Source organism: Elephas maximus, chromosome 2 (assembly GCF_024166365.1).
Source record: "Elephas maximus indicus isolate mEleMax1 chromosome 2, mEleMax1 primary haplotype, whole genome shotgun sequence".
Classification (NCBI taxonomy): domain Eukaryota; kingdom Metazoa; phylum Chordata; class Mammalia; order Proboscidea; family Elephantidae; genus Elephas; species Elephas maximus.
The window spans coordinates 233683194-233704338 of record NC_064820.1 but is presented as its reverse complement, the minus strand read 5'-3'; the positions used below and the strand labels follow the sequence as shown (position 1 = coordinate 233704338).

The window sequence follows — 21145 nt, the reverse complement described above, 5'->3', positions numbered from 1 at the left end:
GCACCTTAGCCCACAACACATGTGTTTCAGCACCTAGTGTGCTGAATGGTGTGTACCGTGATGGTTGTTGTTGAACCCAAACGTCCAAAGTGAAGAAATGCTCCTTTTTCTCATTAAAAATTAAGACCTTTGACCAGTACAATGTGCAAGGGGATACTGTAACACTAGCATCTACGAGGTTTGGTCTTCGTCTGTGGATTCTTGCAGCTCCCTAGGAAATGCCGTGCACAGAGTGAGATTGCATACATAAATCAATGCTACTTTGTCACGCTACTGAAGACATAGTTTCTTCCCAATGCAGCAGAAGTCACCCTCACAAGTTTTTTTCTTAGTTTTTTAATTAAACTTTTTATTTTTAGATAATTGTAGATTCACAAGCAGTTGTAAGAAATAATCCAGAGGGATCCCTTATACTCTTTACCTCTTTCCTCCGGTGGTAGCGTCTTGTAAAATAGTGTCACAACCAGGATTTTGACATTGATACGGTCAGGATGCAGAATACCTTTGACTTACCAGCGGATTCCATCGTGGCCGTTTTATGCCTACACCCGCTTCTCTCCTGCCCCCACTCCCTCCCTTGCAACCAGTAATCTTTTTTCCTTCTCATGTTATCATTTCAAGAATGTTATATAAATGGATTCATACAGTATATACTTTTGGGGGTTGGCTTTTTTCACTCAGCATAGTCGTATGGAGATTTATCCAGGTTGCAACATGTATCGATAGTTTGTTCCTTTTTATTGTTTAGTAGTATTCCATGATATGGATGTACTAGTTTGTTTAACCATTTGCCCGTTGAAGGGCATCTGGGTTGTTTCCAGTTTGGGGGCATTTATGAATAAAGCTGCTATAAACATTTCTGTAAAGGTTTTTGTGTGAACACAAGTCTTCATTTCCCTGGGATAAATGCCCAGGAGGGCAATTGTTGGATTGTGTGGTAAGCACGAGGCTTTGTAGGAAACTGCCTTACCCTTTTCCAGGGTGGCTGTTCCAGTGTACGTTCCCACCGGCAGTGTGTGCATGGTCCACAATCTCTGCATCCTCCCAAGCGTTTGGTAGTGTCTCTGTTTTTTATGTTAGCCATTTTGATGGGCAAGCAGTGATATCTTATTCTGGTTTAAATTAGCATTTACGTGATAGCTAATGATGTCGAACATCCTTGTGTGGGCTCATTTGCCACCTGTGTGTCCTGTTTGGTGAAATGTCTCTTCATGTTTTTTTCTCATGTTCTAACTGGACTATATGCCTTTTTACTGTTGAGCTTTAAGAACTCTATATATTCCAGGTACTTGTCCTTTGTTCGGTATATGGTTTCCAGATATTTTCTCCCAGTCCGTAGCTTGTCCTTTCATCCTCTTAACAGGGTCTCCAAAAGAGCAAAAGTTTTTAATTTAGATTAAGTCTAGTTTATAGATTTTTTCCTTATAAGGGTCATGCTTTTGATATCAAGTCCAAGAACTCATTGCCTAGTCCTAGATACTGAAGATACTGTACTATGGTTTTTCCTAAAAGTTTTATATTTTATATGTAAGTCTGTGACCCATGTTAAGTTAATTTTTGTATAAGGTCTGTATTGCTTTTTTTTTTTTTCTGCCTGTGGACGCCCAGTTGCTCTAGCACCATTTGTTGAAAAGGCTATCATTCTTCCATTAAATTGTTTTTGCACCTTTGTCAAAAAATCAGTTGGGCATATTTATGTGGGGTCTGTATTCTGTTACATTGATCCATCTGTCTGTCCCTCTGCTAAGACCATGCAGTCTTGATTACTGTAGCTATATATGTCTTCAAATTGGATAGACTACTTCCTCCTACTTTATTCTCTTTCAAAATTATTTTAGCTGTTTTAGTCCCTTTGCCTTTCTGTATGAATTTTACAGTAACCTTGTCTAAGCCTGCAAAAAGCCTCACTGGGATTTTCATGGGAATTTTATTAAACCTGAATGTCAATTTGGAGAAAATTGGAATTTTTGCTATCTGACTCTTTCAATTTGTGAACACAATATGTCTCTCTGTTTATTTATTTCTTCTTTGATTTTGTAAATCAGCTTCCAGATGATTTTCAGCTTACAAATCTTGTGCATATTTTGTTAAATGTATTCCTAAGTTTTTTATTTCTTTGGGCAGTTGTAAATGGTATTGTATTTTTTAATTTTGACGTCAATGTGTTCATTTCTAGTACATGGAAATACAATTGTATTTCTATTTCTATTTTGTATTTTTAAAAATAATTCTTATTGAGCTTTAAGTAAACGTTTACAAATCAAGCCAGTCTGTCACATAAAAGCTTATACACACCTTACTCCTTACTCCCACTTACTCTCCCCCTAATGAGTCAGCCCTTCCAGTCTCTCCTTTCGTGACAATTTTGCCAGTTTCTAACCCTCTCTACCCTCCCATCCCCCCTCCAGACAGGAGATGCCAACACAGTCTCAAGTGTCCACCTGATACAGGTAGCTCACTCTTCATCAGCATCTCTCTCCTACCCACTGTCCAGTCCCTTCCATGGCTGATGAGTTCTCTTCGGGAATGGTTCCCATCCTGGGCCAACAGAAGGTTTGGGGACCATGCCCGCCGGGATTCCTCTAGTCTCAGTCAGACCATTAAGTATGGTCTTTTTATGAGAATTTGGGGTCTGCATCCCACTGATCTCCTGCTCCCTCAGGGGTTCTCTGTTGTGCTCCCTGTCAGGGCAGTCATCGGTTGTGGCCAGGCACCATCCAGTTCTTCTGGTCTCAGGATGATGTAGGTCTCTGGTTCATGTGGCCCTTTCTGTCTCTTGGGCTCTTCGTTATCGTGTGACCTTGGTGTTCTTCATTCTCCTTTGCTCCAGGTGGGTTGAGACCAATTGATGCATCTTAGATGGCCACTTGTTAGCATTTAAGACTCCAGACGCAACACTTCAAAGTGGGATGCAGAATGTTTTCATAATAGAATTATTTTGCCAATTGACGTAGAAGTCCACTTAAGCCATAGTCCCCAAACCCCCGCCCTTGCTCCGCTGACCTTCGAAGCTTTCAGTTTATCCCGGAAACTTCTTTGCTTTTGGTCCTACAATTGATTTTGAGTGCTTATTTTGTATTACGCAACTTCGCTGACCTCACAGGTTAGTACAAGTCTCTTTTAATAGATTTCTTGGGATTTTCTACGTAGACATCTGCAGATAAACGGTTGCTGTCAGGTTGGTTCTGACTCCTGGTGACCTCGTGTGTGTCAGAACAGAGCCGTGCGCCACAGAGTTCTCAGACTCCTGGTGATCCCCTGTGTGTCAGAACAGAGCCGTGTGCCGCAGAGTTCTCAGACTCCTGGTGACCTCGTGTGTGTCAGAACAGAGCCGTGCGCCACAGAGTTCTCAGACTCCTGGTGACCTCGTGTGTGTCAGAACAGAGCCGTGCGCCACAGAGTTCTCAGACTCCTGGTGATCCCCTGTGTGTCAGAACAGAGCCGTGTGCCACAGAGTTCTCAGACTCCTGGTGACCTCGTGTGTGTCAGAACAGAGCCGTGCACCACAGAGTTCTCAGACTCCTGGTGACCTCGTGTGTGTCAGAACAGAGCCGTGTGCCGCAGAGTTCTCAGCAGCATGTTTTCTGGAAGTAGGTCCTCAAGCCTTTCTTCTGAGGAGCCACTGGGTAGACTCAGAACTCTAACCTGTCAGTTAGCAGTCGTGTATATATGGAGTCACCATAGGTCCAAATCAACTAGATGACAAAAAGTTCGCCTGCAAAAAGTTTTATTTCTTCCTTTTCTATCTGTAGGTTTTTATTTCATTTTCTGGTCTCATTTTACAGACTGAAACATCCAATACTGTGTTTAGTTATAGAGGAGACAACAGACATCCTTGTCTTGTACCCAGTCATAAGGGGAAAGCATTCAGCCTTTCACTACTAAGTAAAATGTTAGCTGTAGGGTTTTTGTTTTAATAATAGATGTTCTTTATCTAAATGAGGGAGTTCCCCTGTATTCCTATTTTTCGAAGAGTTTTTATCATGAACGGTTGTTAAATTTTGTCAGATGCTTTGTCTGTATCAGCTGATATGATCATGTGATTTTTCTGGTCTAGCTAGGTAATATGATGCATTATGTCACTTGATTTTTTGCATATTGAATCAGCCTTGCATCCCTGGAATAAGCCCCACTCTGTCAGAGTGTAAGATGCTATGTATATATTGCTAAATCCTTTTTATTAATATTTTGGAAGGATTTTTGCATATATATTAATGAGGGATATTGGTCTGTGTTTTTCTTTCTCTATACCGTCTTTGTTAGTTTTGGTATCAAGGTAGTACTAGCTTTGTAAAATGCATTGGGAAGTGCCCTCTCCTCATTTGTTTTCTCAAAGAGATTATATAGAATTGTTGTTAATTCTTTTTTAAATATTTTGTAGAATTCTCTAGTGAAACCATATGAACCTAGAGATTTGGAAGGGGGGTGATATTTTAATTATGAATTCAGTTTCCTTAATGGCTCTACACCAAACCAAACCCATTCCCATCGAGTAGATTCTGACTCATAGTGACCCGATAGGACAGAGTAGAACTGCCCCATAGGGTTTCCAAGGAACTGGTGGTGGATTCAAACTGTTGACCTTCTGGTCAGCAGCCAAGCTCTGTAACCATTGTGCCACCAGGGCTCCTTAATGCCTATAGGGCTATTCAAATTGTTTCATAGTGGTTGAGTTGTGGTAGTGTGTGTTTTTCAAATAATGCGTTCTTTTCACCAAAGTTATCAAATTCATGTGTGTGCAGTTACCTGTGGTAATCCTCTACCATCCTTTGACGTCTGTAAGGTCTGTATTGATATTAAGCAAAAAGAAAACTCTGGTTCCCTAGCTCGGCTGCTTTCTTGACTGTCCTTTTCAGTGTTCTTGTGTTTGTTTTATCTATAATGTCCAGGGTTTTTAGTTGTACTTCATGGGAGAAATAGGGAAAAGTGTGTCTTCTCCATCTTCCTGGTAGCCAATGTCTCCGCTGAAGATCTGATTTTTTTTTTTTACAATAATTTTTATTGAGCTTTAAGTGAACGTTTACAAATCAAGTCAGTCTGTCACATATAAGCTTATATACAGCTTACTCCTTACTCCCACTTACTCTTCCCCTAATGAGTCAGCCCTTCCAGTCTCTCCTTTCGTGACAATTTTGCCAGTTTCTAACCCTCTCTACCCTCCCATCCCCCCTCCAGACAGGGGATGCCAACACAGTCTCAAGTGTCCACCTGATACAGGTAGCTCACTCTTCATCAGCATCTCTCTCCTACCCACTGTCCAGTCCCTTCCATGGCTGATGAGTTCTCTTCGGGAATGGTTCCCGTCCTGGGCCAACAGAAGGTTTGGGGACCATGACTGCCGGGATTCTTCTAGTCTCAGTCAGACCATTAAGTCTGGTCTTTTTATGAGAATTTGGGGTCTGCATCCCATTGATCTCCTGCTCCCTCAGGGGTTCTCTGTTGTGCTTCCTGTCAGGGCAGTCACCGGTTGTGGCCAGGTACCATCTAGTTCTTCTGGTCTCAGGATGATGTAGGTCTCTGGTTCATGTGGCCCTTTCTGTCTCTTGGGCTCTTCGTTATCGTGTGACCTTGGTGTTCTTCATTCTCCTTTGCTCCAGGTGGGTTGAGACCAATTGATGCATCTTAGATGGCCGCTTGTTAGCATTTAGGACACCAGACACCACATTTCAAAGTGGGATGCAGAATGTTTTCATAATAGAATTATTTTGCCAATTGACTTAGAAGTCCCCTTAAGCCAAGTCCCCAAACCCCCGCCCTTGCTCCGCTGACCTTTGAAGCATTCATTTTATCCCGGAAACTTCTTTGCTTTTGGTCCAGTCGAGTTGAGCTGACCTTCCGTGTATTAAGTATTGTCCTTCCCTTCACCTAAAGTAGTTCTTATCTACTAACTAATCAGTAAATAACCCTCTCCCACTCTCCCTCCCCGCCTCGTAACCACAAAAGTATGTGTTCTCAGTTTATACTGTTTTTCAAGATCTTATAATAGTAGTCTTATACAATATTTGTCCTTTTGCCTCTGACTAATTTCGCTCAGCATAATGCCTTCCAGGTTCCTTCATGTCATGAAATGTTTCACAGATTCGTCACTGTTCTTTATCGATGCGTAGTATTCCATTGTGTGACTGTACCACAATTTATTTAACCATTCATCCGTTGATGGACACCTTGGTTGCTTCCAGCTTTTTGCTATTGTAAACAGAGCTGCAATAAACTTGGGTGTGCATATATCTGTTCGTGTGAAGGCTCTTATTTCTCTAAGGTATATTCCGAGGAGTGGGATTTCTGGGTTGTATGGTAGTTCTATTTCTAACTTTTTAAGGAAGCGCCAGATAGATTTCCAAAGTGGTTGTACCATTTTACATTCCCACCAGCAGTGTATAAGAGTTCCAATCTCTCCGCAGCCTCTCCAACATTTATTATTTTATGTTTTTTGGATTAATGCCAGCCTTGTTGGAGTGAGATGGAATCTCATCATAGTTTTAATTTGCGTTTCTCTAATGGCTAATGATCGAGAGCATTTTCTCATGTATCTGTTAGCTGCCTGAATATCTTCTTTAGTGAAGTGCATGTTCATATTCTTTGCCCACTTCTTGATTGGGTTGTTTGTCTTTTTGTGGTTGAGTTTTAACAAACTCCTATAGATTTTAGAGATCAGGCGCTGGTCGGAGATGTCATAGCCGAAAATTCTTTCCCAATCTGTAGGTGGTCTTTTTACTCTTTTGGTGAAGTCTTTAGATGAGCATAGGTGTTTGATTTTTAGGAGCTCCCAGTTATCTGGTTTCTCTTCATCATTTTTGGTAACGTTTTGTATTCTGTTTATGCCTTGTATTAGGGCTCCTAACATTGTCCCTATTTTTTCTTCCATGATCTTTATCGTTTTAATCTTTAGGTCTTTGATCCACTTGGATTAGTTTTTTGTGCGTGGTGTGAGGTATGGGTCCTGTTTCATTCTTTTGCAAATGGATATCCAGTTATGCCAGCACCATTTGTTAAAAAGACTATCTTTTCCCCAATTAACTGACACTGGGCCTTTGTCAAATATCAGCTGCTAATGTATGCATGAATTTATATCTGGGTTCTCAATTCTGTTCCATTGGTCTATGTGCCTGTTAATTGTACCAGTACCAGGCTGTTTTGACTACTGTGGCTGTATAATATGTTCTAAAATCAGGTAGAGTGAGGCCTCCCACTTTCTTCTTCTTTTTCAGTAATGCTTTACTTTTTTTTTTTTTACTTATCCGAGGCTTCTTTCCCTTCCATATGAAGTTGGTGATTTGTTTCTCCATCACATTTTTTAAAAATGTCATTGGAATTTGGATCGGAAGTGCATTGTAAATATAGATCACTTTTGGTAGAATAGACATTTTTAATATGTTAAGTCTTCCTATCCATGAGCAAGGTATGTTTTTCCACTTAAGTAGGTCCTTTTTAGTTTCTTGTAGTAGTACTTTGTAGTTTTCTTTATATAGGCCTTTTACAACTTTGGTAAGATTTATTCCTAAATATTTTATCTTCTTGGGGGCTACTGTGAATGTTATTGATTTGGTTATTTCCTCTTCGATGTTTTTTTTGTTGATGTAGAGGAATCCAAGTGATTTTTGTATGTTTATCTTATAACCTGAGACTCTGCCAAACTCTTCTATTAGTTTCAGTAGTTTTCTGGAGGATTCCTTAGGGTTTTCTGTGTATAAGATCATGTTATCTGCAAATAGAGATAATTTTACTTCCTCTTTGCCAATCCGGATGCCCTTTATTTCTTTGTCTAGCCTAATTGCTGTGGCTAGGACTGAAGATCTAATTTTAAACATACTTGTTTATCTCCTTCCCCGTCCCTTCTTAACTCTAAAACATTGGCAAAGCTTGGAAAGGAAAAGGGTGTCCTTTGTTCCCAGCCACCTGAGAAGACTTCTGAATGTTTCAACAAACTTCCTTCCCGACTTTTTTCCTCTGCCGCCTTGTTTGTGTGCATCACTAGGATCGTGCCGTGTATCATTGTATCCTGTTATCTTACTTCCCCCCAACATGGAAGCATTTTCCCATGTAATTATAAAAGTTCCCTGGATATCCTGCTAAGTGGCTGTGTCAGATTTGGTCATCAGAGACTGGGACTGGGACTTACCCGACTGTTGGACGTTTGGTTTGCTTCCACCCGTGTGATGACTGTCTTTGTGCCCTAAGCTTTCTTCCTATTTCCAGTTTTGAATGGATTCTCAGAAGGAAGGTTACTGGGTCAAAGGGAACAAATATCCAAATCTCTTGATACGTATCCCATTTTTTTCTTCAAAAGCCTACTACACCACCCACAGCACTGTCTGAAAACACTGGCCTCTTTCACACTTTATCAACAGTAGTAATTACGATTTTTCCCCGTTAAAAGACTGGTCTTCAGCAAAATCAGTTTCTCTCCTGCAAGGCCTTGTAAGGAGATCCAGTGGCTACATGAGGCCCTTGTGTTCCCTCTGTGGAGCTTGGCTTGAGAGGACAGGGTTCCCTCTCACAACCATCTCTTCATAGGAGCACAGAGCCATTTTTGGGCTTGTGCAAATGCAGACTCTCAGGCCCCGCCTCAGACCTACTAGATCAGAATTTTCTTAACAAGATGCCTAGGTGAGTCATATGTGCATGCAAGTTTGAGAAGCCCTGTTCTAAACCCCAAATTAACTTTTGGAAATTTGAAGAATTTTGTCTGTTCATTTATTTTTATTTCTAACTTTTTATTGGGAATTAATTTCAAGCTTGGAGAAGATTGCAAGAATAGTACAAAAGACCTCCAAATCCCCTACTTTTCAATGCTCCAGTGTTGGTCACGTTAGCTTTGATGAATTGGATAAGGTTTTAAAATGATTTTTAACAGGACGGTTTTATGTGTAATCATTCAGTAGCTCTTCATTTTTTAAATTAACATTCTTTTTAATCTTTTTCAAAATGAAATTCTCTACATTTTTTATTTATTAAAATCTACTTTTGAGCTTTAGTTTGCACATAATACTATATACCTATTTTAAGTGCAGGAACGTCTAGGTGGTGCAAATGGTACTCAACTACTAGCCAGAAGGTTGGGGGTTTGAACCCCTGCAGAGGCACTTCAGAAGACAGCCCTAGCGATCTGCCTCCAAAGGGTCGCAGCCTTGAAAACTCTGTGGTGCACAGTTCTATTTTACACACATGGGGTCACCATGAGTTAGAATTGGCATGATGACAACGAACAACAGCAGTTTTAAGTGCAAACTTTAGGGAGTTTTTGGCACATGTATGCACTCATGCAACCACCACCTCAATCACGATAAAGAACATTTCTGTCACCCCAAAAGTTCCCTTATGTCCCTTTGCAGGGAAGCCATGCCCCCAGCTCCAGGCAATGACTGGTCTCCTTTTTTGTCAGAATACATTAGTTTTTCTTGTTCTAGAATTTCATATGCGTGGAATCAGTCATACAGTATGTGGTCTTTTGTGCCTGGCTGGCTTTTCTTAGTTAGCACAGTGACTTGAGCTTCATTCAAGTTGTGTATATCAGTAGTTCCTTCCATTTTAATGCTGAGTAGTATTCCATTGTCCAGATATATCACAATTCGTTTATCCATTTATCTGTCGATGAGCCTTTGAGTTACCTCCATTTTTGGCCGTTATGAATGAAGTTTCCATGAACAAGTCTTGTGGACACATGTTTCCACATCTCTGGGATAGTTACCTAGGAGTGGAATTACTGGGTCATATGATTAATTATATGAGAAGCTGCTGGTTTCTGTAATGGTTATATCACTTTACACATCTACCAGCAGTGAGTGAGTGTTCCACTTGTCCCACATCTTCACTAACTCTTGGTATTGCCTTTTTTGTTGTTTTTTCCATTAAAGTGGATATTGTGGTTTTAATTTTCATTTCCCTGTTGACTAATGAAATTGTTCATTGTTCATGTGCATGTGGGCCATTTATACATCTTCTTTTGTGAAGTGTTCAAATAGTTTCTTTTCTGTATTTCTTTATTGGGTTGCTTGTATTCTTATTATTGTGTTCTAAGAAGATACATAGAAGTACAGTGCCGTCAGTGGTAGAATAATATCCATACGCCTACAAGGAAGACCAGTTAGTATGACTTTTATTCAAATTTACACACCAAAGACTAAGGCCAAAGATGAAGAAATTGAAGATTTTACCAGCTTCTGTCGTCTGAAATTGATCAACTGTGCAATCAGGATGCACTGATAATTATTGGTGATTGGAATATGAAAGTTGGAAACAAAGAAGAAGGATTGGTAGTTGGAAAATATGGGCTTGGTGATGGAAACAATGCCAGAAATATCATGATTGAATTTTGCAAGACCAACAACTTCTTCATTGCAAATGCCTTTTTTCACCAGCATAAATGGTGACTATGCACATGGACCTCACCAGATGGAATACACAGGAATCAAATCAACTACATGTGTGGAAAGAGATGATGGAAAATCTCAATATCATCAGTCAGAATAAGGCCAGGGGCGGACTGCAGATCAGACCATCAGTTATTCATATGCAAGTTCAAGTTGATACTGAAGAAGATTAGAACAAGTCCATGAGAGCCAAAGAATGGCCTTGAGTATATCCCACCTGAATTTAGAGACCATCTCAATAATAGATTTGATGCATTGAACACCAGTGACCAAAGACCAGGCGAGTTGTGCAAGGACATCATACATGAAGAAAGCAAGAGGTCATTAAAAACACAGGAGAGAAAGGAAAGACTGAAATGGATGTCAGAAGAGACTCTGAAACTTGCTTTTGAATGTCGAGTAGCTAAAGCAAAAGAAAAAAATGAAGTAAAAGAGCTGAAGAGAAGATTTCAAAAAGTGGCTCAAGAAGATGAAGTATCATGATGATGTGTGCAAAGAGCTGGAGATAGAAAACGAAAAGGGAAGAATGTGTTCAGCATTTCTCAAGCTGAAAGAATGGAAGAAAAAATTCAAGCCTCGAGTTATGATACTGAAGGATTCTACGGGGAAAATATTAAATGATTCAGAAAGCATCAAAAGAAGATGGAAGGAATACACAGAGTCACCATACCAAAAAGAGTTGGTTGACATTCAACCATGTCAGGAGGTAACATGATCAGGAACCAATGGTACTGAAGGAAGAAGTCCAAGCTGCACTGAAGGCATCGGTGAAGAACAAATCTCTGGGAATTGATGGAACACCAGTTGAGATGTTTCAACAAACAGATGCAGCACTGAAAGTGCTCACTCGTCTGTGCCAAGAAATTTGGAAGACAGCTACCTGGCCAGCCGACTAGAGGAGATCCATATTTATGCCTATTCTCAAGAAAGGTGATCCAGCCGAATGCAGAAATTATTGAACAATGTCATTAATATCACACGCAAGCAAAATTCTGCTGAAGATCATTCAAAAGCAGCTGCAGCAGTGTGTCAACAGGGCACTGCCTGAAATTCAGGCCGGGTTCAGAAGAGGACGTGGAACCAGGGCTGTCACTGCTGATGTCAGACGGATCCTGGCTGAAAGCAGAGAACACCAGAAGGATGTTTACCTGGGTTTTATTGACTAGGCAAAGGCATTTGACTGTGTGGATCATAACAAATTACGGATAACACTGCGAAGAACGGGAATTCCAGGACACTTAATTGTGCTCATGAGGAACCTTTATGTAGATCAAGAGGCAGTTGTTCGGTCAGAACAGGGGGATACTGATTGGTTTAAAGTCAGGAAAGGTGTGCATCAGGGTTGTAACCTTTAACCATACCTATTCCATCTATAAAAAAAAAAAAAACCATACTGAGCAATTAATCTGAGAAGTTAGACTATATGAAGAACGGGGCATCAGGATCAGAGGAAGACTCATTAACAACCTGCGTCATATAGATGACATAACCTCGCTTGCTCAAAGTGAAGATGACTTGGAGCACTCACTGATGAAGGTCAAAGACCACAGCCTTCAGTATGGATTGCACCTCAACATAAAGAAAACAAAAATCCTCACAACTGGACCAATGAGCAACATCATGATAAATGGAGAAAAGATTGGGGTTGTCAAGGAGTTCGTTTTACTTGGATGCACCATCAACACCCGTGGAAGCAGCAGTCAAGAAATCAAAAGACGCATTGCATTGGGCAAATTAGCTGCAAGAGATCTCTTGAAAATGTTAAAAAGCCGAGCTGTCACCTTGAAGACTAAGGTGCACCTGACCCAAGCCATGGTGTTTTCAGTTGCCTCATACGCAAGTGAAAGCTGGATGATGAATAAGGAAGACCAAAGAAGAACTGACACCTTTAAATTGTGGTGTTGGTGAAGAATATTGAATATACCGTGGACTGCCAAAAGAACAAACATATCTGTCTTGGAAGAAGGGCAACCAGAATGCTCTTTGGAAGCAAGGATGGTGAGACTACGTCTCACATTGGACCTGTTGTCTGGAGGGATCAGTCCCTGAAGGAGGACATCATGCTTGGTAAAGCAGAGGGTCAGCGAAAAAGAGGAAGACCCTCAATGAGATGGACTGACAGTGGCTGCAACAATGGACTCAAGCATAGCAACAATTGTGAGAACAGCCCAGAACTGGGCAGTGTTTACTTCTGTTGTACATAGGGTCACTATGAGTTGGAACAGCAACAACAACAAGATACACACGTGTGTCCATAAACATACATTTATTTTCTGGGTAAAATTTCTTCGTCAGATGTGTATTAGAAGTATTTTCTGCATGTCCATGACTTGCCTTTTCATTGTTTGTGTCTTTTGAAGATTTGCTGTTGTTGTGTGCCCTTGAGTCAATTCCAATTCATAGTGACCCTATCAGACAAAGTAGAACTGCCCCTTAGGATTTCTAAGGAGGGGCTGATGGATTCCATGGATTCAAACTGCCGACCAGCTTTTTGGTTAGCAGCCTGAGTGAGCTCTTAACCATTTCACCACCAGAGCTCCTTTTGAAGGTTAGACGTCTTTAATTTTGATGAAGTCCAATTTATCAAGTTTTCTTTTATGGTTTATGCTTCCCGTCCTATCTAACAGATCTTTGTCTACCCCAGTGTCACAAAGATTTTCTCCAGTGTTTATGTCTTTCTAGAAGCTTTATAGTTGGTCTGTGATTCATTTCAGATTTTTTTTTTGCATATGGTATGAGGTATCAGCCACTGCTGTCAAGTCAATTTTGTCTCATAGTGACCCTATAGGATAGAGCAGTACTGCCACATAGGGTTTCCGTGGCTGTAAATCTTTATGTAAACAGACTGCCACATCTTTCTCCCATGGAGTGGCGAGTGGGTTCAAACAGCTGACCTGTGGGTTAGCAGCCAAGTGCTTAACCACTGCACCAGCAGGGTTCATTGGTAAGAGGAATAAATAAAAGAAGTTCCTTTCCCCATTGAATTGCTTTGGCACCCTTGCTAAAAATCCATTGTCCATATATGTCTGGACCTCTGTGCTCCATCTGTTATACTGATCTATATTTTGATCCGTTATGCCAATACCACTGCAACTTTTTAGTAAATTTTGCAACTTGGCTCTTGTTTTTAAAGTTCTTTTGGCTACTCCAGGTGTTTTGCATGCCCATTTAAATTTTGCAATGAGTTTATCAATTACCACAAAAAAGCCTTCTGGAATTTTTGTTTGGGATTGCACTGAATCTGTAGATCATTTCAGGAAGAAATGACATCTTAACAGTATGGAGTCCTCCATCCCATAAACATGTGAAAACTTTCCATTTATTTAGTTCTTAAGTGTACAGGTCTTGCACATGTTTTGTAAAACTTTTCCGTAAGAATTTCATGTTTTTTGATGTTATTGTAAATGGCATGTTTATATATATGTGTGTGTGTGTGTATATACTTCATTTTCCATTGTCACTAATATATAAAAATACAATTGATTTTTGTTTATTGACCTTGTATTCTGGACCTTGTTAACTTTACTTAGTTATGGTAGCTTTTTTAAAGATTCTGGAGAGTTTTCTAGGACTGGCTCATGGAAATTTTGGCCTCTAGGCTAAAGTTGTTTAAAGTGTTTCTAAAGCTGCATTTTTATGTATAATGATAATTGATGAAATTCCATCACTTTTCGTTTTGAATATTCATCAAAATGATGCTTGAAAATGGTATTTTATGTACATTTTTTTCTTGTACTAGTGAGGGTGAACTTTTTTTTCTCACATATTTATTAAATATTTACTTTCTTGTCCTTTTTTTTTTTTTTTTTAATTTGGATGGAGGCTTTTCCAATTGTAAGGGCTCTTTTTGTTTTAAATACCCTTTGTCTTTCATAAGTGGTGTGCATTTTTTCCCAGTTTGTTATTTTTCTTTTAATTTCATGCATGCTGCTTTCTTATTGTAGATATTTGCTATGTTATTATGGAGAATCTGCCAATCATTTTTTCACACAGTTTCTAATTTTTATTCTGCAAGACTTTTTTTCTTTTGGTACTTTAAGTTTTTTTGTTTTTGTATTAGTTATAATTAAGCTTAAAAATTTAGGTTTTTATTTCTGAGTAGTCAACCAAGTATATCAGGCACACTGAATAGAAATCATCTTTCTCTTCCCCATTGATCAGTGTTCTCTTCTTGTACATTAAATTTTTATGTATGTGTACCAAGTTTTGTTTCTGGACTTTATTCTGTATTGGTCTCTTTGTTCCAAAACCACATGGCTGATTTTGAAGCCTCTTTATCAAAATTATTACCATATTAATTTGTTAAACTCCTTCTTGCATTTCATCCTGTACCCCTAATATTACTGATTATTTTTACCACCATGAAGTGATTTAAATGCATTTAAAAATATTTTAACATTGAAATAATGTTATCCTTGATATATATATAAAACTATAAGCTGATTTTAAAAATATAGGAAAAGCTGCTCTGTGGAAAACAGAAAAATAAAGAAAATAAACAATCGTCTCAAAGAAAATGAAACCTGATTGGGCAATAAACCACCGAAGAGGTGTTCGTCAAAGAAAGGGGAGTTACAACACATGGAATAGCTGCCACCTGGGGCATCACGGGAACATGAAACATTGGATAATACCCATTGTCGGCAAAGGTGTTGGGAAACAGGAGTGCTGATGAGTTGTCAGTGGGAATGTGCTTTTGGTACTGCACTTTGAAAAACAAAGTGGAAGTATTTCATATCAGTAAGGATGTGAGTTCCTTATGGTCCAGTAACTCTACTTCTACATATATAGAGCCCGGAGAAACTCTTACACATGGACAAGGGGGATAGGAAAGGGTGTTCATTGAACTGTTGCTTGTAACAGCAAAATACTAGAAACAAAGTTAGGATCAGAAGAACTGGTAAAATCACACTGTATGACATTATACACATCAGTATATGTCAATGAGTTAGAGCTACGTACATTGGCGTGAGTGAATCTTAATATGATGGTTAGTGGGAAGACACGTTTAACATTTTAAAACACAGAATAAACCCATTGCTGTTGAGTCAATTCCGACTCATAGCGACCCTATAGGACAGAGTAGAACTGCCCCATATGGTTTCCAAGGAGTGCCTGCTGGATTCGAACTGCTGACCTTTTGGCTAGCCGCCGTGACACTTAACCACTATGCCACCAGGGTTTCCAAAACACGGGATAGTACTGCAATATTATTCAGTAGTGGGAATTTAAAAGCATACACTAATTATTAAACACCAAATCCAGAGTGCTGACTCCCTCTAGGGTGGTGAGGAGGGTGGAGGCGTTGGAAGCAGAAAAGCTCTGGAGACAGCAATCTGCTTGTAATGCCCTTTCCAAGAAGATCTGAAGCTTAGACTCTTACACGTTAACATTTTTTAAATCTTGGTGGTGGGTACGTGGACATTTTGTTTCAATTTTTTTTTAATTATTGTACTTTTGATGAACTTTTATAGAACCAACTAGTTTCTCATTAAACAATTAGTACGCATGTTTTGTGACATTGGTTACCAGCCCAACGACATGTCAGCATTCTCCCTTCTTGACCTCGGGTTCCCTATTACCAGCTTTCCTGTTCCCTCCTGCCTTCTCGTCCTTGCTCCTGGGCTGGTGTGCCCTTTTAGTCTCCTTTTGTTTATGGGCCTGTCTAATCTTTGGCTGAAGGGTGAATGTCAGGAGTGGCTTCATTCCTGAGCTAAAAATGTGTCCAGGGGCCATACTCTCTGGGGCTTTTCCAGTCCCTGTCAGGCCAGTAAGTGTGGTCCTTTTTTGTGAATTAGAATTTTGTTCTACATTTTTCTCCAGCTCTGTTTGGGACCCTCTATTGGAATCCCTGTCAGAGCAGTCAGCAGTGGTAGCCAGGCACCATCTAGCTGTACTGGGCTCAGTCTGGCGGAGGCTGCGGTCGTTGCAGTCCATTAGTCGTTTCAATTTTTAATGGTAAAATGAAAGTGATACAAGCACAAGGTAAAACTTCAAACACTAGAGAGAAAGGCATCAAGAAGAAAAGAAATCTCACATGTAACTCCATTGCCAGAGAAGCCCACTGCTAACGTGTGGGTCTGCATATTCACCAAGTTGTTTCCTGACTGCAGACGCACGTATAATGCTACAGTGGTGTGTGGATGGACACTTAGATTTCCAGTTTGTTTGCTCTTACAAAGAACAGTGTGTTGTAGATTCTTTTATATACATCTTTGGTATGTTTCTGATTAATTCCTTAGGAAAATTTCCTAGAAATAGAACTGCTGTATAACAGGATATGCTCCAAATTCTGTCCAGAACAAGGCATTCCTCTGAGTTCTCGGGATGTTTTCCCACACCCTCAACTACCCAAAGGAGCACTTTTAATCTTTTCTAATTCGATGTGTTCATATTTAAAAACTTGTAAACATATGGAAGACTATTAAATTTCACTTTTATTCCTACTGGTCAACCTTGAAAGACAGTTTATGTTTAGCAAAATTTCTAGGGCCCATTAAAAAGTTCTAACCCAGCAATTCTGAATCCTAACCACTTATCACAATCACCTATGGAACGCCTCATAATTTTTTTCCTTGAAAAAGTAATACTGTTTCATAATTCCAAAGACATTAGGTGATACTACTAAACCAATGTTAAATTTCTTAGGTATATACTGCAGGGATTTAATTGTGGTGCTATTGACATTTGGCCAGAAAATTCCTTATGGTGGAGGGCTGTCCTGTATATCGTAGGGTGTTTGGACGTCAGATGTTGATGTCGGGTGCCTACCACTAGAAGCTAATAGCATTCCACCCAGTGTGGTGACAAACAAAAATGTCTGCAGACATCGTCAAATGTCCTTTGGGGCACAATCGCTCTTGGTTGAGGGCCACTGCTGAAAGTACTGTGGTGGTGTAGGACAGTGAGCTTTTTCTTAAGAAGGTATATACTGAAGTATTTTGGGGTAAAACATCATGATGCCTACAACTGTTGTTAGTTGGCATCAAGTCTTTCAGCTCAGTAGAACCGTGCTCCATAGGGTTTTCAAGATTGTGACCTTTTGGAAGCAGATCACCAGGCTTTTCTTACGAGGCACCTCTCTTTGGGTTCAAACTGCCAACCTTTCAACTAGTAGTCGAGTGCTTATCATTCGTACCACCTAGGACCCCTTATGCCTACAAATATTAAATGATAAGAATCCAGGGGAAACAAGTAAACATACCTACCTACATGTATGTGAGAGAAAGAGGAAAATGCAAATGGTAAAATGTAAAGTAAATGAATCTGGTTGAAGGATATGTACATGTTTGTTATATTAATCTTCCTATTTTTTCTAGGTTTTTTTTTTTTAATCATTTTTAAGTGGTAATATATTTATAACAAAATTAGCCCTTTTAACCCTTTTTAAGTATATAATTCTGTGGCATTAATTACATTCACCACATTATGCAACCATCACTAACATTTTAAAAACTATGTCACCCCAGATAGCAAGTCTTATTAATAAATTAACCAATAAATCCCCTTCTTCCTGGTGAGCACTAACCTACTGAGTCTCTGTTAAATAGCCTATTTTTGATATTTCAAATGTGGCATCCTACAATATTTGTCCTTTTTTTGTCTGACTTATTTCATTCAGCAAGATATCTCCAAGATTCAAGATGTAGCGTGCATCAGAGCTCGAATCCTTTTTGTGGCTGAATAATATTCCTCTGTATTTTTTTTTTATGTATAGCCCACATTGTCTTTATCCATCCCTCCGTTGTTGGACGCTCGAATTGTTTCCACCTCTTGGCTATTGTGAATAACGTTGCGGTGAATTTTGGTGTACAAATATCTGTTGGAGTCCCTGCTTTCAATTCTTCTGGGCATATACCTAGGAGTGGAATTGCTGGGTCATAAATAATTCTATGTTTAGCTTTTTGAGGAACTGCCAAAATCTGTTTGCAGAAACTTTACATTCCACCATGCCCTGAAAGAGGATTTTAACTTCTCCATATCCTTGCCAACACTTTTTATTTTTCTGATAATAGGCATCCTAGTGGGGTGAAGTGGTGTCTCTTTGTGGTTTCAATTTGCATTTCCCCATGCCTAATGAAGATGTTGAGCAACTTTTCATGTGCTTATTGGCCATTCGCATATCTTCTTTGAAGAAATGTCTACTCAAGTCCTTTGTCTGATTTTTTAATTGTGTTGTTTGTCTATTGTTGAGTTGTAGGAGTTCTTTATATAGTCTGTGTATTAAACCTTCATCAGATATATGATTTGCAAATATTTTCTGTCATTCTTGGAGCTTTTCACTACTTGATATGTCCTTTAAAACACAAAAGTTTTAAATTTTGATCAAGTCCAATTTATTTATTCTTCTTTTGTTGCTCACACTTTAGGTGTCATATCCAAGAAACCGACGCCAAATCCCAGGTCGTGAAGTTTACCCTTAGGTTTTCGTTTAAGGGTTTTATGGTTTTAACTTTTATATTCAGGTTGCTGATCCATTGAAGCCAATTTGTGTATGTGGTTGTGAGGTAGAGGTCCGACTTCATTCCTGTGCACGGGGATATCCAGTTGTGCCAGCACCATCGGATAAAGAGACTGTTCTTTCCCATGAATGAACTTGACATCTTTGCTGAAAATCAGTTGGCCATAGATGTACGGTTTTATTTTTGGACTCTCAGTCCTGTTCCATTGGTCTATATTTCTATCCGTAGGCCAGTGCCACACTGTTTTGCTTACTGTAGCTTTGTTGTAAGTTCTGAAATCACAAAGCGTTAAGTCCTTTAATTATATTCTTCTGTTTCAAGATTCTTTTGGCTAATTTTTATTATTTCCTTACTTCAAACATCTTTGGGGTTAGTTTTTTCTTCTTTTTCGAATTCCTCAGAGTGTAAAATTAGGTTTACTGAGTTGAGATCTTCCTTCTGTTTATAATGTAGATGTTTATAGCTACAGATTTCCCACTGAGTAATGCCTTCACCACATGCCACAAGTTTTGGTATGTTGTGGCTTTGCTTTCATGTTTTTTTTTTAAGCTCATTGTGATCTTTTTCTTTGACCCATTGGTTAAGACTGTTGTTTAATTTCCACGTATTTGTGAATTTTCCATTTTCCTTCTGTTATTGATTTCTAGCTTCTTTTTTTTTTTTTTCCATTATGGCTGAAGATACTTTTTGTAATTTCCATCTGTTTACATTTATTGATACTTGTTTTATGATCTAGCATACGGTTTTTCATGGAGCATGATCCATGTGCACTTGAGAAAAATGTGTGTTCTGCTGTAATTGAGTAGAATGTTCAGTATATGTTTATTAAGTCTAGTTGGTCTGTAGTGTTGTTCAAGTTTTTTATTTCCTTATTGTTCTTCTGTCTAGATATCCTGTCCATTTCTAAACCTGGTGTTGAAGGCTCTAACTATTATCGTACAGGTATTTTTCCATTCAATTCTGTCATTGTTTGCTTCATATATTTTGAGACTGTTAGGTACATTATGTGTTATACTTGTTATGTATTCTTTTTTAAAATAATTTTTATTGTGCTTTAAGTGGAAGTTTATGAATCGAGTAAGTCTCTCACACAAAAACCCATATAAACCTTGCTACACACTCCCAATTACTTTCCCCTAATAAGACAGCCCACCCTTTCCATTCACTCTCTCTTTCCGTGTCCATTTCGCCAGCTTCTAACCCCCTCCACCCTCTCATTTCCCCTCCAGGCAGGAGATGCCAACATAGTCTCAAGTGTCCACCTGATCCAAGAAGCTCACTCCTCACCAGTGCCCCTCTCCAACCCATTGTCCAGTCCAATCCATGTCTGAAGAGTTGGCTTCGGGAATGGTTCCTGTTCTGGGCCAACAGAAGGTCTGGGGGCCATGACCACAGGGATCCTTCTAGTCTCGGTCAGACTAGAAGTCTGGTCTTATGAGAATTTGGGGTCTGCATCCCACTGCTCTCCTGCTCCCTCAGGGGTTCTCTGTTGTGTTCCCTGTCAGGGCAGTCATCTGTTGTAGTTGGGCACCATCTAGTTCTTCCGGTCTCAGGCTGATGTAGTCTCTGGTTCATGTGGCCCTTTCTGTCTCTTGGGCTCATAATCACCTTGTGTCCTTGGTGTTCTTCATTCTCCTTTGATCCAGGTGGGTTGAGACCAATTGATGCATCTTAGGTGGCTGCTTGCTAGCATTTAAGACCCCAGATGCCACTCTTCAAAGTGGGGTGCAGAATGTTTTGTTAATAGATTTTATTATGCCAATTGACTTAGATGTCCTCTGAAACCATGGTCCCCAGGCCCCTGCCCCTGCTACGCTGGTCTTCGAAGCATTCAGTTTATTCAGGAAACTTCTTTGCTTATGGTTTAGTCCAATTGTGCTGACCTCCCCTCTATTGTGTGCTGTCTTTCCCTTCAGCTAAAGTAGTTCTTTATCTACTATCTAATTAGTGAATGCCCCTCTTCCACCCTCCCTCCCTCCCTCCCCCTTCTCGTAACCAAAAAAGAATGTTTTCTTCTCAGTTTAAACTATTTCTCAAGTTCTTATACTGGTGGTCTTATATAATATTTATGCTTTTGCAACTGACTAATTTCACTCAGCATAATGCCTTCCAGGTTCCTCCATGTTATGAAATGTTTCACAGATTCCTCACCGTTCTTTATCGATGCGTAGTATTCCATTGTGTGAATATACCATAATTTATTTATCCATTCATCCGTTCATGGGCACCTTGGTTGCGTCCATCTTTTTGCTATAGTAAACAGTGCTGCAATAAACATGGGTGTGCATATATCTGTTCGCGTAAAGGCTCTTA

At 39.6% G+C, this 21145-nt stretch overlaps 1 protein-coding gene across 3 annotated transcripts in view; it reads left to right on the top strand.

Annotated features, from left to right (window-relative positions):
• ZNF496 (zinc finger protein 496) overlaps positions 1-21145 on the top strand; it is a 50540-nt gene that overhangs the window by 6994 nt on the left and 22401 nt on the right. For 2 of the 3 annotated variants that reach the window (XM_049875124.1, XM_049875122.1), the window contains exon 6: positions 19721-19774. The exons of the other annotated variant lie outside the window; for it this stretch is intronic. In XM_049875124.1, coding sequence (XP_049731081.1) covers positions 19721-19774 — 54 coding nt within the window. The remainder of the gene's footprint in view (positions 1-19720; positions 19775-21145) is intronic. 3 annotated transcript variants of the gene reach the window in all.